This window comes from Astatotilapia calliptera, chromosome 2, assembly GCF_964374335.1.
Source record: "Astatotilapia calliptera chromosome 2, fAstCal68.1, whole genome shotgun sequence".
NCBI classification, from domain to species: domain Eukaryota; kingdom Metazoa; phylum Chordata; class Actinopteri; order Cichliformes; family Cichlidae; genus Astatotilapia; species Astatotilapia calliptera.
In genome coordinates this window covers 33,698,180-33,714,954 of record NC_137423.1, presented here as the reverse complement: position 1 = coordinate 33,714,954, position 16,775 = coordinate 33,698,180, and the positions used below count along the sequence as shown (strand labels likewise).

At 41.6% G+C, this 16,775-nt stretch overlaps 1 protein-coding gene across 1 annotated transcript in view; it reads right to left on the bottom strand.

Moving 5' to 3' along the window:
- Positions 1 to 778: 778 nt before the first annotated feature.
- The window catches only part of atg2a (autophagy related 2A), a 43,328-nt gene continuing 27,331 nt past the window's right edge, over positions 779 to 16,775 (bottom strand). The window contains exons 14-42 of the mRNA XM_026143725.2: positions 16,001 to 16,156; positions 15,354 to 15,627; positions 14,871 to 14,943; positions 14,252 to 14,426; positions 14,009 to 14,151; positions 13,232 to 13,353; positions 12,888 to 13,045; positions 12,448 to 12,580; positions 12,167 to 12,351; positions 12,004 to 12,084; positions 9,962 to 10,068; positions 9,770 to 9,862; positions 9,583 to 9,653; positions 8,675 to 8,751; positions 6,758 to 6,928; positions 6,531 to 6,657; positions 6,018 to 6,232; positions 5,683 to 5,912; positions 5,346 to 5,481; positions 4,998 to 5,225; positions 4,695 to 4,796; positions 4,350 to 4,434; positions 3,983 to 4,145; positions 3,686 to 3,755; positions 3,514 to 3,596; positions 3,286 to 3,407; positions 3,035 to 3,189; positions 2,759 to 2,917; positions 779 to 2,530 (exon numbers count right to left, since the gene is read on the bottom strand). Coding sequence (XP_025999510.2) covers positions 2,294 to 2,530; positions 2,759 to 2,917; positions 3,035 to 3,189; positions 3,286 to 3,407; positions 3,514 to 3,596; positions 3,686 to 3,755; positions 3,983 to 4,145; positions 4,350 to 4,434; positions 4,695 to 4,796; positions 4,998 to 5,225; positions 5,346 to 5,481; positions 5,683 to 5,912; positions 6,018 to 6,232; positions 6,531 to 6,657; positions 6,758 to 6,928; positions 8,675 to 8,751; positions 9,583 to 9,653; positions 9,770 to 9,862; positions 9,962 to 10,068; positions 12,004 to 12,084; positions 12,167 to 12,351; positions 12,448 to 12,580; positions 12,888 to 13,045; positions 13,232 to 13,353; positions 14,009 to 14,151; positions 14,252 to 14,426; positions 14,871 to 14,943; positions 15,354 to 15,627; positions 16,001 to 16,156 — 4,131 coding nt within the window. The 3' untranslated portion in view covers positions 779 to 2,293. The remainder of the gene's footprint in view (positions 2,531 to 2,758; positions 2,918 to 3,034; positions 3,190 to 3,285; positions 3,408 to 3,513; positions 3,597 to 3,685; positions 3,756 to 3,982; positions 4,146 to 4,349; positions 4,435 to 4,694; positions 4,797 to 4,997; positions 5,226 to 5,345; positions 5,482 to 5,682; positions 5,913 to 6,017; positions 6,233 to 6,530; positions 6,658 to 6,757; positions 6,929 to 8,674; positions 8,752 to 9,582; positions 9,654 to 9,769; positions 9,863 to 9,961; positions 10,069 to 12,003; positions 12,085 to 12,166; positions 12,352 to 12,447; positions 12,581 to 12,887; positions 13,046 to 13,231; positions 13,354 to 14,008; positions 14,152 to 14,251; positions 14,427 to 14,870; positions 14,944 to 15,353; positions 15,628 to 16,000; positions 16,157 to 16,775) is intronic.

The window sequence follows — 16,775 nt, the reverse complement described above, 5'->3', positions numbered from 1 at the left end:
AGTTTCTGGAAAATCCGTTTTTGGCAGCGAAATTTATATATCCTTTATTTTGTAGATTTCGGTAACACCCATTTAGCCCGGGACAGGAGGAGACAAAGCAGAGAGATGACCAAGAGGAAGAGACATGAACACCATGGGTAGAAGGTCTACACATGGTGACCTTTGGTCTACTTCCACTTCCACAGTTTCAAACCGTTTGTGTGTTTTTCTTAAACACATAGTAGAAAATTACAAAGTTTCTCTGTCTTTTGTTCTTTTGTAATTTCTGAAGTCTAAATTTTCCTCCAAATATAGAATCACCCATTATTATGTATTTAGTGTAAAAATTAAAAAGTGTGATTTTTTTTGTAATAGCCGTTACCTCACGCAACATGCACAACAATTATCAGAGAAAGAAGTAATAAAAGAGATTAAAAAGTTAAAAAAGTAAATAAATATATGTAAATACACTATTCTCAGTATATTTTATAAAAATATTATCAATACTCAGGATGTGCAATATAATTATTGATGCACCAGTACATACTTACAGGTTTTATTACTGCACCAGCTCACGATTGAGTTACTTTCAGTCTTAACTTTTTTAAACAAGTGAAGATACAATACCGGCCATCATTTTGGATGCAAGTAATTACAAGTAAGTTCCTGAAATGCCACAGTATACAAACTGTACAGCAACAACACTGCTTAAATTACCAATAGATACAATAAATAAATAATAATAACAATAATAAGAATCATAATAATTAAAAATACAATAAATAAAGGCAGACAGCTGTTCGGTTTTTATACTCAAATTTTTTTAATTTTTCTATTAATTTTGTATAATCCTCATCTTTGTATTATACAGATCATTCATACAGTTTATGATATAGTAAATAGTAATTACACGCAAGAGGTGTAACAAGCATCAACCTGTCACCTTCACAGACGTGCATCATGCGCGCAAACACATTTTCTCATCCTCACACATTCACAGACAGACAGACACACACACACACACAGAGACAGGGACACGCGTCCCTCACACTGATTAAAAACAAACAAAAAAAGAAAATGTAAAACATTTTTAACCCTAATTTTTCTATCCTCCATTTTCACCAGATTCACATACCTCCTTACTCTTACTCTGAAAACAAATATGACAATACTTATGCTTTAACAAAATAATAATAATAATATTAAAAAAAAACTAAGAAGAAGAGACAATTACAAAATCAATGCAGAAAGGCAACTAAAGATGTGGGCAGAGGACTTCTGAGGACATAGTGGGCTAATTGAGATCCAAGGATCTGACATTTAACAGGAGAGCTGCAGTGACGTCAGCTTGGAAAAACGTTCATCTTCGTGAAGCTCGAGCAGAATCCAATATGCTACAAAATTTAGAGACTTCATGTGACCCGTTGTTTCTGTTCAGTCAGGTATGCCACTGTATGTGCTGAGCTTTGAGTAGGGGATGAGGTACAGATCCGAGGAAGGCAACACAAACTAGTTAAAAAGGACACTGTAAGGTTTATGGCACGAATAACAGCACTGAGGGTAGCGGGTGCATAGTGGGAGTCACAGCTAAACCAATCACACAGCTTTGTACCATCTGCAAGGGTGTTAAGCAAAGGACACTTGATCAAAATATTTTCAGTTTCCATTATGAGCACAAAGAGAGCAAAACTAACACATGGCAACCCCCCTCCAAAGACAGGTACCCCCCACTCATCTGCAGAAAGCTCATTAAAGTGAAACTGCTCTCAGTTATAAACATCTCTTCTCAGTGCTCCGTGCAACTCGTGCTTGAAATCGCTGCTTCAAATTACAAACAGCTTCAAGCATCACAGTTCAGAGCACACAAATGAGTGAAGAAACACAGAGCGTGATAATCTTACCTGCCCCCTCTGCCCGGGTCACACTGAAAATGAAGCCGGCAGAAAGTGACGGCGATATGTTTGCACTGACGTTAAGAAGAAAAACACTAGTGTGTTACAGAGAGCGGGAAAACGAGCGAATGCTGAACAGAAAAATGAAGTCTTGCACGTCTATGTATGTGGGAGCAACATTAAACACTGTGCGTCAGGAACTGCAGCAGTAGTTAGTCTTTTTTTTTTTAATTTCTTCTTCTTTCCTTTTCTCTTTTTTGCATTGGAGCACACGCTGACTCTTTTTAGACACAACACACATGCAGCTACTCACACAACCCATGGATTCCCACAGAATAGACTTTCCCAGATCATAATCTCATACTCTCGTATACACGTACGCACACACACTTCCCCTCACACACAGACACAAAAAGCTGTCCTCATTCTTGGCCGTCCTCTGTGCGCCACTTGAGGAAATCTTCTTTCCGGGCGTCCGGTTTGATCTGGTTTCTCATGCCACCCAGCAGATTGGAGGTGGCTTCAGAGGCCACTATTAAAGGTCGGACTACAGTGGGCGGGATCTGCCGCAGGACGCCGCCCACGGCTCCGGGGAGACCTTTCTGTTCGTGGCCGCGGGATGCTACATCGCACAACTGTTGGGCCGTGTCAATCACTCCCTGGAGAGCAAAGAGAGCAGACAGTTTAGTCTAAAAATTTAGGGTTTCAACCCCCTTTGCATTCTTGCATGTGGAAGTTTCTACAAGGCCTTTTAACATATAGTTAACCTCTTCTACCAACATAGATGTAGCTGCAGATATTTTCTTTTCATCCTCAGCCCTGGTTAACCCTGGCCTCTAACCCACGAACTCTTTCTACATTTTAAGAGCGTCTATTTGGGCACGTACCTCTCTGACGGTGTCGTAGGCCTTGGCCACTCCTTCCCTAAGGTCTGCAGGCTGGGCGACTCTTCGAGGTCGACTAGAGATGGCCCGGCCCTCGGTGATGGCGTAGCGATTCAGAGGAGGTGTTGGAGACAAGATGTCGTACACGGTCTCTGCTGTAGCCTGTCACAGAGGTACACAGACACCAGAAGAGTTATTGGCATATTAGGAATGTGTGTGCTTTACCTTCAGGCTTTTAACGTCTTTGTAACTAAGAGTCATGATCTGCACTCAGAGTACCTGGATAGCCTGCACCAGCCTGTTGCTAAGCTCCAGAGCAGCAGATGCTGTGGAGGTACCAAAGGACGCTGCCCCCCTCTGGAGACCTCGAATGATGCGTCCATCCTTCCTGTACTGCTCTATAGGCAGCCAGAACAAATCCCTCACTCCGTGGACTGGACAGGATGAAGGAGAGAGGAAGTATGAACCACAATCCAAGCAATAATGGAAAGCAGCTGTAAAAATGTTTGCAGAAAACAAAAGCAACTTACACAGCTGGACGACTGAGTGCATGGGTCCGACACCTCCCAGGATGCCGGGCAGCTGATTCTTCCTGATGTCCGTCAGCCACTCCGTGACGGCGTACTGAATCACTTTGTCGACCCCGAGGAGACTGGAACATGCAGAAAGTCTCAGAAAGTCAAACTACTAACAGCAAATTTAGGGCAAATTACTGAAAAATAACTGAAATGTTTGCTTGTTGGTTCGTTTGTTTTTACCCGTGTCTGCAGCAGAGCCTCTTCAGTTTCAGCTCGGAGCAGTTTAATTGGGCCAGACCGATCAGAATCCCTGCAAACGTCCCCTGAGGAACAACAAGTGTGAAAACGCATCATTTAAACCCTTCAGCTTTTTGTTTGAATTAGTAGACAGGATCTCTGAATGACCACTCACTTGTTCAATGACGACATGCTTGCCATGATAGTCGAGCCAAATAGGCACTTCAGATGTGAAACGAAACTCCCTGAAAAGGGTGGAGACAAGAAGCGGGAAACTTTATCAATCATTGAAACTTTTAGTCTTTGAGTTACTCTATTTAAGCTAATTTGTTAGAGGTGATTTTTCTTTTTTGGAATCTGTAACATAGGAGTTTCCTAGCTAGTAACTTACATCGTCTTTACAGTATTCTCTGCTCTTTCTTTTTTATTCTGTTTCTCTAGATTTCTCACTCTCTTTTCAGTCACTACATACCGGAAGTAGATTGGCTGGTCAGAGGAGGCGCTGGAGCCGGCAGAAGAGGAACTCTGCTCACTGTAGGTAGTTTCCACAGAAGCTGTGAGGTCGGGTCCAAGACTACCTGCAGCAGCAGCCATCTCTAGATCCTCAGACCCCTTCTGGGAGAAATCTGCCTTCACTGAAAACAGAGAAATTACAACAGGTCACAAATCTAGCATGCTAAAAATTCACCTCAGTCATCATTTAAATGTACTCTGTAGCTAATTAAAATTCATCGTGCCACAACGATGAACAAGAAAAAGGCTACAACTCCATAAAAATCAGCTCGGCAGATCTGACATCAAAGAAATGAATGATAGAAAGAAGACCTGGCAGAGCTCACCTTCAGCTGCAGGATCCACAGGCAGGTAAGGATTAACAGAGGAAGCTAGATTACTAAAAAAGTCTTTCAGGAAAAACAGTGCGTCCTACACAACAAACAGAAAAAAATAAGAAAAGACATGAAGACTTTATGGGAGCAGTACAAACAGCAGAATGAATGGTACTGAATGAATTTTGAGCTACAAAGAAACATCTGTGGAGTGTGAAACGGCTCATTTATGATGATCAAACAGATTTAATACACCTGTACTCAAAATAATTTCTGCAGTAAGAGTTGTTTTGTTTGTGCCACCACCTCATGGACGAGGTTCAAGAGCAGCTCTCAGTATTCAGTCCCAAAAGTTACCTGGTCGATGTTGAGTCTCAGCGGCAGCAGGCTGACCCGGAGACAGCACTCTGGCCCCCCGAGGCCAGACTCAGGACACACCTGCAGGGCCTTCACAGTCAACTACAAAAATGACACACCACATGAGTACTATCATTCAAAGTCTGTTCATCGTGTCCCTAACTGCATTAAAGCTAAGCTAAATAGAAAGTGCACAAAGTAAGTAAAGATTTACAACATCAGGATGGTTTGACTCCAAGTCAGATGCTGTGCACGACAGAAAACTCAGTTTCTAATCAAAGACCCTCCGTCTCTCTGTCTCACCATGTTGGAGTGGGCTCGGCGGGGCATGCTCTCACTAGTGTAGAGGTAGAGGAATTTGTTGATTTGTGAGGAGGCCAGTCGGTCTCGAACTTCCAGCTCCTGGACGATGAACACCTGCCTGGAGAGCGGCTGCTCACCACCGGGACCGACCCCGACCACAGGTGCTGCTGACCCCTCCCCATCCTGCCCCGCTACTGCCACCGGGTAGGACTCATGCTGGAACGACACCTGGAGGACAAAACAGGAGACACATGTTGAGACAGAGGTACAGTGATATATGTCTGTATGCCAATATGTATTTAAAAAAACGTACATTTTCAAACCAGTGATATCAGTGCATTAGTGTACCTTGGTGAGCTGTATCTCCATCAGCAGGCTGTGCTGACGGCCGACGCCTCCAGCCGAGCGCCAAGAGTTCTGCGGTCGAGAGGAGGGGGCGGAGCGAGAAGGTGACCCACGGACGCCAGTGGGCACTGAACGACCTCTGCAGAGAGGTGCACCCACACACACAGGAGAACAAAAACAAAAACTATAAATCTGACAAACTATGTACACAAAAGTTTCAAAAACCTTGTATGGACTGGACCAATCACCATACTAATGTTTCAGTTATTTAATATTTATATAATTAATTATATGATAACCATGGGTGTCTGTGCATGAAAGAATTCATGTGCATTGTTACCTGTTGACGTTCTGAGCATGCAGAGACATAGGCCTGCCTCCAAAGTCCTTTCCCCCGTAAAGGTGCCAGACCACAGAGATCTCCCGTAAAACTACCCTACTCTGAGGCACTGGGAAGCGACTCGGGGCTCGGAGCAGGTCTGAGCTGCCACGTGGCCGGGAAAAATGGCTGTCCTTCACTCTAATGGGCCCCTCGCACAGCACTGTTACCGTGGGCTCCCCATCCCGGGGCTGTAATAAACACACATGTAGACATTTTGTGAGTGAGCGCAGAGTCTGAAATGGGTTCATGAATGAGAGGTGACAGGGAAGTGAAAGCTAAGAGGGGACCCTCACAGGGATGCCCATGCCGGGAGCCTCCAGGATACAGAAGTCGTCATTGTCGGTGGAGCCCTCGGAGCCTTCCTCTGACATCATATCTGCCTGCACCTCTGTCGCTGTGGCAACCAGCCCGTCAAGCTCCCCCTGAAGGACAGAGGGGCCGTGCTTTGAGGCTTCATCGGGGAACAGGTAGACGGAGACGGGGGAGCTTCTCGGCATTGAAGGTGAACCTGGATGAAAGCAGACAGAATCAGATGTAAATATTTAGCAAACTGGTACTCTATACAGACCATAATACCTCCTGTTATACAAAGAATGCCACTGTTCCCACTAAAGAATTTTTGGGGTTTTCAGACACTCAAACAATATCATTTAAAAAAAAAAAAAAAAGGAACTGAATTAAGTTTTTAAGTTATCTCCTGTGTGTAAAGTGAAGCATGTCTACACACATGGGAACAGGATAATTTTACCTAACTATAGTCTGTCAGGATGATCCCAGGGGTTATAAACAGAGCAACTCTGCAGTACCTGGTTCTAAACTTTCTTCTCTGTGGCTCTTCTCCGTGTCGATTAAGGCGTCAGCCAGGTCGTACTGGTTGATCTCGGCGGTTTCAGCGGGAGGACAGGGCAGCATAGACGCTGGACTTTCTGACAGCTAATAACACAACATAACAACACAACAACATTGGTATGTTGGACCAATTTATCACATCTTTAAAGTAAACATCATACACTCCACATTTCACCAGCCTTACTGGTAATTTCTGTCCAGCGATTTCAGTGGGCGAGGTGTGCCGTGGCGGCGGGTGCAGGTCGCCCTGAGAGACCAGGTACTGCAGCAGATTGACGAGGGCAGCACAGGAATCTGCACAGGTGTGCAGATGGACCACATTGTTGGAACAACGGAGCTCAAAGAGCGGCTGGGACTGCAGAATAAAGAGAGGACAATGGCAGTGGGAACACAAGAGGGAAGATCATAAGAGAGATGAGAGAACTTTTGTCAAAAATGTTAACAAAATGTGTAATGGTACAGAAATAAAGAGTTTTATTGTGGGCAGAGTTTATTCAGAAACTTCATTAAATCAAATCCTCTTAACCTCTAACATCTTTTAATCCTTAAAATGTATAATTTTTTTATTTACGTATTAACTTCATTTTTCATTGTGAAACCTCAATCTATACATAAAAGAGAAAAAAAATCACAACTTTTAAAAGTCATGTTTATAGAAATACTATAAAGGGGAAAAGGATAGGTGGGGTATAAGAAATGCATATATTTGTATGCATTAGAAATAGTTTATTTCTAATTTATTACCAGATATTAATGTTGTACATATCTACTTTTTTTGTATCTCATTTTAAATTTATAGTAAATTAATACAAGAAAGAAAATAAAAGAGATTCCTTTTCATGACATATTTTCTACTTCACATTTTCTCAAATACATCATCCATATCCCCATCCTTCATTTTACTTTCTGGGTGTTTTCCTATAAATGTATCTACTAATTCTATTATTTACATCAGAGGGATTTAGGTTTTTTTTCTGCCGTTCGATATGTTCTTCAGTGAGTCAATAATTCTCAATTAAGACTGAAGGGAGTTTTCTTCCCCAATATAATTTCATTGTGCCTTTAAATATTCTACAAACTTAAAAACTTCTAGTCAAAAATCTATTTAAAAATGTATACTGCATGCAATTTCTCCAGCACAGAAAACCTGAGCTTGGCATAATCAAGAACATGGACAGGTACTTGTATATATAACTTTTCTATTCTAACTAAGCACTCAATGCACTTCCTTACTACCAGCCTCATTCATTCACACACACACACACACACACACACACACACACACACACACACACACGCTTTTGTAAACCGATCATTCACACACACTCCTGGATGCTTCATGGAGACTAAAGAAAACTGAAGATCAAGCTACCGACCTTCTGATTGGTAGACGACCCGGTCTACCCTCCTGAGCCACAGCCGCTGCTGATGAGGTTGTTTGTTTTTTATAGCTGCATTATTATGCTTTGTTGATGCCTTGTTTATCTGAATATTTAACTTACTTGTAATGACTCTTATCCATCTTTTTTTTTCTTGTTCTTTCTTTCGTTTGTTTGTCTGTATTGCTTGGGGATCTAAACATTTTTTTGTCTAATTACAGCCCATAAAAACTTTAAAACCTTAATAAAAAGGAAAACAATAATTAAAAAAGGGCAAACAGAGCAAATACACCCAAATAAAGACTGAGAATAGACATTTAGAGCATTTTTTAATTGATTTTAAACAGACATTTTTCATATTATACCCTGAATATGTCCTCACTGACCTGGTTATAGGACAATTGCATCGGTGAGGAGGGAGGCCCTGTTTACTGTGGCTGGTTTTGGTTTCCTGCCCAGCTGAAATGGATTACAGTCCTAAATTGCTACCTGGAGCTTTTTATCGTATTTAAACTTCATTATAACAAACAAAATATTTATAAACATGTAGCCTGTGCTTGTTAGTGGTTTGTGAAGATAATTGCGCTAAATTGTGATGTTTTATTTATGCTCACATATTTTGCTGGCAGCAGTAATCTTTTTCTCTTTTTTTTTCTTGCTGTGGTTCACGGCTGCTGAGGGTGAAGGAGACAAAGGTAAGTAAACACACGGTGGGCACTCACCAGCTTTCCCGTATCACTGCCTTTCCATGTGGTGATGGCGAGCTCCAGCAGGTCAATGTCCAGGACACACACGTAGTCTGTGTGACACAAACACGCGGCGGTTTTATTAGGAAACTGCTTATTTTGTAGTCATTTCAACACATTTTTTTGTTTATTTTACTAACAATAACTGCGGGACAGGCCCTTAAACTGGCAAACCAGTTTTCAGAATGCCTGTTTTTGGAAAAAATACATATTAAGTAACCTTTCTATTTGCCATTCAGCTTCCCAATATTATAGTGGATGTAGCTGTTCTTTTCAGCATAAAGATGACCTTTTAGGCCCAGTTCCAGTCATATTTTTATTTTCTATTCTTGGACCCTACTGGAGCATAATTAACTGTTCAAAATCTTAATCTTTATGTTAAACTGAGCTTCAATAAAGAAACAAACCATTTTAACCCCCTTTTCCACCCTTCAAGATTACTTTCTTCTGATTGGCTGAGGGTACTACCTCCCTTTAACATCATACAGAGCTCACACATACTCTTTTGTGATCCACCACTTTAAAGGCCAAAACCATTCAGAGGGTGGTAAATTACTCTTAAACAGCTCTAATATCAGTCTCACAGGCCTCATGTTAAAAATACTAGACCGCCAAACTTGGGATAACCATTTTCACTGTTCAGTCATCTGTCATTCTGAACAGCATGGCCAATGATTCGGTCCCCTGTTAGTTTCTGATATCGCAAGACACTGATTAGTTTAATGCATGCAAGATAAGAAAAGAAAATGCTACTTCTCATCTAAGCTTCACTGGAGTTCCTCAGCACACAGTCCTGAATAACTCTAACAGATAAAATCCAAAAAGGAAACCCAAACCAAACCCCTGTTTTTACACAGCTCCAAAAGGCATCTGAAGTACCTTACCTCTCCTCAAGTCCACTGTTTCAGTCTCACATTTGTCAGAGAGGTAGAGAGCAGAATCATCCAGGATGAATCTGACCGCAACATAACAAAAATGAACAAAGGTCTCCCAACGATTCATACACTGTGACAAAAACTGACAGCGACGTTTTTGATTATCGTTTTAATGGACAATCTTTATGTCGAGTACCTGAGGTGGAAGGTGGCAGTGTCAACAATGATATTACTGGACAGAGAGAAGGACTCCGCTGTGAATAACACTCGCAGGGGCAGATACAGGGGTCTGAGAAACAAGATATGAAACAAGGGTGTAAAACGAGAAAAAACAAAAACAAAATCCATGCCCACATTATTTTACAAAACCTCTCTTTTGGGTGTATACCTATAGTCAACAGCACAGGTAGCGAGGTGCGTGTGGAGGACAGTGATGACGGCCGGCGCGGTGTATCCCAGAATAGGATCGTCGATGACATCCAGGAAGTCAACCAGCTGGAACAGTTTGCAGGTCATGAAGTAAATTTAGACTTTATCCACTTTATTTGACTTCTTTGTGTAGAGTGTGCTTTTTATTTTTCTCTTCAGTCCAAATGGTTTAACTACCGGTTTAATTACCACATTTACACATTCTGCAGGATAAAGCTCATTATAGTTATGTAATTTTCCATCTTAAATCATATTTTTTTCCTGTCTACGGTGTAACAACATATACTTATTTATTATTTCTGGGAGCAAAAAGTTGTTTTTGGCAGAGCCGGTAATAGACTAATAGCAGCTGCCAGCACACTCGCAGCCGTTTTCAGCTGTCTGGATTTTTTATTCATTTCCTGTACAGAAACATTTGCAGTGCAATTAATCTGACCTGTATAATCAATCTGTGAAGTCCAAGTTTTTTTTTTCTTTCCCCCACACATCTCCTCTAAACCACATCTACATCAGTGATTACAGCACTTTCTAAATCGCCTGCAACCTCCCTGATGCAGCAATTTAAACGTTTTTTCTTAATGTATAATCGTGAATTATATGTTAACTGCACAAGATAGTGGCTATAAAATAATAACAGCATCAGTGTTTAGACTGATGGTGCAGAAAATGAAGAAAATGAGGGCTTAATTGTGCTTCCAAAACTAGAGTAAGACAGAGCCTGTGTTTTCCTGGTAGCTATTTTCAGCCATTTTCACACAGATTAGAGAAATGCTGGATGCTGGGAGAACCAGAGTAACTGTGGAAACTCAACACAGCAAAAGAAGCGTCCTGTTGTTGTAAGAGCCAATAAAAGCAAAGAGGGAGAGTGATAGAAGAATAAAACTCTTTCACGATGGAAGGAGCTCTGGGACTATAGCAGAGTCTAAACTGACATTTAGCTGGCATTATTTCTACTCAAGAAAGAAAAACTTGCAGTCTGAGCAGGGAATGTTTTTAGAACTGAAAGCAGTCATTTCTTTATGATAGTGTCCCAGAGGGGAGGGCAGGAGAGAAGGTGTTTACTCCAAGTACTTGGAAAAATGTCTCACTAAAAAAATAAATACAATAATAATGTGTTAGTCTAGTTTCTATTCAGTCCTTTTTAACCAGTTCAAAAAAAAAGAAAAAAGAAATCTGTACAGATTTCTTTTTGTAGAATGTAGAATGCCAAAAACCAGCAGTGTAGGAAGAAAAAGATATTTCCTGAATTGCAAAACAGCAAATCTGACATTTTTTCTCTATGACAGCTGAAATTTCTAATCCAAATATTTCAAAATTGAATAGCAAAAACACCCATTCATTTTCTTAACGAAATGTCCAATTCAGGATTCAGGGTTGCAGCAGTGCTGGAGCCTGTCCTGCTGTCAAAGGGGTGAGATGCAGGTAGACCCTGGTCAGGTCGCCAGTCCATGGCAGGGCTAACCCAGAGAACAAGAAGACAAATTCATGCTCATTTTCACACCTGTTGCCATTTTAGAATCACCAATTAGCCTCACATGCATGTCTTTGGACTGCAAAAGGAAGCCGCACGACCTGGAGAGAACTTATTAAGGCATGCAGAGAGCATGGAAACTCCACACAAAAAGCCTACAGAAGCTTGTTTCCCCCCACAGAAAAATATATATTTTTTGCCATCCGCAAGTCAAAATTCTGACTTCCTCAGAAGTTTTTTTTTAAACATTTTAGTTTGATTTAGACAGAAAAAGATAGACAGGAAAGAGACTGGGAGGGGTAACAACACATAAAGAGCCGCAGCAAAGGCTGCTGCATGGATATGGGATATGGTCGCCTGCTTAACCAGTGAGCTAGCTCTCTAGATTTCAAATTCAGCAAAATGCTATTTTGTTTTCAGTGGCTTCCATATCAGCTAGCTGGTGGATTCAGACTGAGGACCTTTTTGCTGTTAGGAGACAAACCATTGCACCGCTGTGCCTCTTTAGCGCGATTCATTCAGCTTCTTACCTGCTCGTGCCAACTGTGGTTAGTCTGCGTCATGTAATGTCGCATGGTGGCACCTTGAAGGCGAAGGGCAACGAGGAACTCCTGTGAAGAGAACAAGAAATAAAAAACCAAAACAACAACAATAACAATCATCATCATCACTATCAGGTATATGAGGACATGCCTTGACATTTCTCTGAGGGTCCAGTGTGATTTTGATGGCTGTGGATAACATCTGCACCTCTCCCTCCCTGCCGCTCACACTGCTCACTCCCACCTCTGTGGGGTAGATGGTGAGGTCCAGGTGCTTTGGGGGCATGAAGCTGGGCATTTCCAACCGCTGCGGGATGGGGGTGTCCTTCAAGACAGCTGTGTTTGTGTGGCATATGAAAAAGTTAACTGCATACTTAGTGCATAACACACACCATGCTGAAACTAAATGTCTTTAAATAACACAATGCGCACCTCGATGGTAGAGCTCCACTCGTCTGCTCTCCAGACACAGGAAACTGAGATTGGGGTCATTTTGGTGCTGCGCTACACTGAATATCTTCCCCCCTTCCAGATCAAGCACGAGCTCTCCGTGACTCTGGTCCTCCTGAATCAATAACATCAGTGTCAGCAGAACAATACATGACGGATACACAGTTAACAATGGAAAAGCATTTTACACATCTTCATGATAATAGTAACTATGAATAGATTTCGATAAATACATTCATTAACATGTGGTTGGATATCTGATTACAACTACTTTATAGTCATTAAATCTTCATCTCCTGACTTGAAAGGCTAAAAATAAGAAGTTCCAACACATTGTAGTTTAAGAGAAACAATCTTGGAAGGTTTTAATAATTAGTATCTGATGCAGTTAAAATCCACAAAATTCACTGTCTTCTGGCCACCTTCTTGTCTGTCCTGGCTTGGAGGCGACCCTTCCCGATAATCACAGTGAGGGAGAGAAGGCTCAGATTGTGGTTGGGACGAGGAGCCATCGGATGCGACTTTCCAGATGATTCACTGGCCAAGTAGTACTGACACTCGTCCTCTTCTGAGTCAGAGTCTACAGCAGAGAGAGAGCATGAGAGAAGACGAAGGAAAAAACATTTTGTCTGTTTAATTTTAGTCATCAGTGAAGGAAAAATTCTCCAAACATAATAAAATACTTAATATAAGATGACCTGAGAGGTTATTATGTCTAATAAATCTACAATATGTTCAAGTTTTCCATCAAATGAGCCAAACTTACCCAGTCTAAAGGCCGACTTGCAGAGCTGGAACTCGTCCTGGTGATGGCGACTGTGGTCGGGGCTGTGGGCTGAGGGGGGAGGAGGCGGGGGAGGCTCCCACATCAACAGATCATTATTGATCCTTGTGGACAGAGGGACGGGTGAGGGGAAATTACTTTTAGTTCTGAGGCAGGATTTAAGACCAAAATAAGGATGAAAATAGGAACAAAGCTGGAAGAGGTATTAATATAACGAGCAAAGTCCGTTTGACACGAGCACCTCAAAGACGGAGAATTGCGTTAACAGTACAGCTCCGAGACGCTCAGAGGGAAATGAAGGAGCTCGTTCTGGGTTATGTGGTGGAAGAAATACTAGCAGTATGAACTCGCTACACAATCAGCTAAAGTCAGTACACTCGGGCTGGACTCCCTCTACACATATAACCAGCGCTCATGAGCAAACTGTAGGAGCAAGTTTATCTCTGGTGATGCAAAACTTTAATGAGTTACGTTCATCTATAAGTAATGATGCAACATAATTTTTTATCAGCAGTAATATGTTATGTATTAAGTTACTTTTAAATGTATCCAGCACTGGACACTATTAACACCTAAAGCCAGCAGAATCTTTTGTGTGTCAAGACAGGTAGAGTGCATCTGTAAGACTTTATAAGAGTCGTTTGTATTTTGAATATTAAACTTAAGAGTTTAAAAAAGTAGAGTCCATATTTTTTAAGGACACCTGGATTATTCTAAACTGGGAGGGCAAGCAGTGGTCTTGTGATACTTTTTACATACCTGTTATAGATGCTCTGGAAGGCCTGTTTGCTGGGGAGCAGGATATAAGCTAGTGGCATGCTGATGTCCACAGCACACTGACACTGAGCGACACACTGCTCCTGAAACTGACGCATCTCCTCTGGGTCGGCTGGAATCACCATCTAAAACACACAGGGAGGAGAGGTGAGGCGAGGAGGAACATGGATGGCTGAGATGGTTTATAAACTGGGATGTGTCATGTTTTTGTGTGTGTCAGCACACCTCCTCAGTCTCAAACATGGTGCGGTTGGAGGAAAAAGGAGAGCTCGTTTTGTCGTTGAATTCACAGTGACTTTCAAAGAAGGCGGCGCCAAGATCCCTGATGAGGCCCGGGTTCATGCCACTCAGACCAGCTGCTGGGCCCTGAGCCTCACCTCCACGCACACGCACTGATATCCTGTTCACAAAGACGTGAGGAAAGCTGACTATGAGTGATGAGAAAGAATAATGAAGAAAATCAGCTTTGCCTTCAGTTGTCTCACGAGTGTTGCTACTCCTCATGGTACTGAAAGAACCAGACTCCTGAACAGTGAAGTTAAAATTAAAACATGTAGTTCAGCATCTCAAATTTCGTGAATTACACATATTGTCTTTTGGCTTCTGTATCTGAAAAAAAGGGCTGGTGAATATTTGAAGAGAAGACAATTTGGTCACAGCCTCAAAAGGAGGAAATGCTAATTCAGTTTATTAAAGATCTTGACATTTTTATTATATTTTATAATCTTCCCATAGCTGAAAACACATTTATTGTGTTCTTCTGATGGTCTTCTTGAGCATCATAAGATGGAGTCTGTGACTCCTTTTATGAATCACTGATCCACTGATGATCAGAAGGACTAACCTGGGCAGAGTGTCCCGGTTCTTCCTCACTCTGATACAAGGGAAAGAGCCTCCCTCCCAGCCCTCATATGACCCTGGTGAGACACAAGACATTGGGAAATTAAACTGAGTTCTAAATATCAGACTAAAGGAATTATTAACTAAACTATAATCTTAGAAACCAAGCCGGTAAAAACACAACTTGGATGGGTACATCAATATAAAACGCCAGATATGAAAATGTCTGCATTCATTATAAAAGACACTTGTATATAACATAACTTTATGTACAGAAAGACACGGGTCTCTTTTTTTTAATATAGCGCTAATTTAAAATTAAAGTTACAGTTTATTGTTTCCAGAAGTCCCTAATAACTAAATTTAACACTAAAAGTACATCGGACTGTCTTTGCTAAACAGTGGTCAGTAATCTAGTCATCTAGCTTTGGTTCCTCCTGTCATGAATCTTCACTGAGAGGCAACAACTACTTGTGTGTGTTCCCACCGTGCAGGTCGATGAAGGAGGCCTCCAGCAGCTGGGTGAGGCAGGGGGCCCACGGCTGTCCCGGTGTAGTCTGCTCACTTTGCAGGTCTGGGGCCTCCTGGTGCTTCAGCTCAAACTCTGTCATCTCCAACACCAAGGTTTCCTGCCGCACCGCCCTCTGAGTTGGAGGCCGACGCTTTGGGAGGGGCTGCAGATCAGGTATGGGGAAACGAAGTCTGAGGACGGCGTGAGGCGACAGGAGGGTGAAGGAGGAGCTGAGCTCGGTGCTGTGAGTCTAAGAGGACAGTAGGAGGAAAAACATGTGAACATGGATTTTAGGAAGCATTTCAACCATAGAGCTTCAGAAAGTAAAAAGTTATGACTCTGAACAAAGCTGCTAATGTTATGTTTTATCTGAATGCTTTTCTGCTCACAGTCTTTTGGAGGCTGAGCCTCAGTGGCTTGTATTACCAACATATTACTATAATTATAAACTCTATAGCCTTTAATGATGTCAAGATTAAGTATCCCCTCAGATCCAGTAACCATGAGGGATTTTTTTAACAGCAGGTCTCTCTGTATGGTCTGGACCTAAGACACGATACACAGTTCGTACTCTCTGGGTGACCTCATTTATTTTTTTCACAGAATAAATCTATTCCACTGACCTGTACGAGTCCTGGTCCAGGCGTCTGATTGGGACAGTAGCTGAAGGCTTTGCTGAGGCTCTCCAGGCGGCTGAGGATGTCCAAATCCAGTTCGGCACTAAGCTCAGCCAGCTCCACTCGCACAACGCTGCTCCGCCGCAACACCTGCTGCTTTCCCTGCAGAAACACATGAACACACAACAGGTTAAAGAAAAAAGAAATTGTTGCTATTCTCACATCAGTTTTTGACATAATGTTTGGTTGATTACGCATGTTTATGTTTGAATAGCTAAAGTAAACTGTAAGGCTTTTAGCGGTCAATCCTTCTGAAGAGCTTCACAAAAATCTGCATATATAAATACTGGAATTGTTACAGTACAGATTTTTCAGGATACAGCTATTAAATATTAAAAAAATTACTTGAACTTTTGAATATTTTAAGACATAAAAAGTTAAAGGGTAAAGTTTTGTTTTGTCACAAATATCTAATTTTATTTAATATGACATGGAAAAAAAAAAAAAGAGGGAAAATCTTTCTTAATAAAACTGTAAGAAACGCATACTTAATGCTTTTCTTTTTAAGCTATCAAAATGTCCTTCCTGGAGTTCACATTTTCATGCAACTGCTTCTTGTCCCGTGTATGATCTCCATTGCAAACACTAATTTCGGCTATGACTCTGAGTCAAACCTATACTGTTTTAACCTCAGCTGGCATTGGGAAAAATACATAGAAATCATTTTGGTGCCAATCTCTAACCATAAATATAACTTATATTTGTTTACAGTAAAACTCAT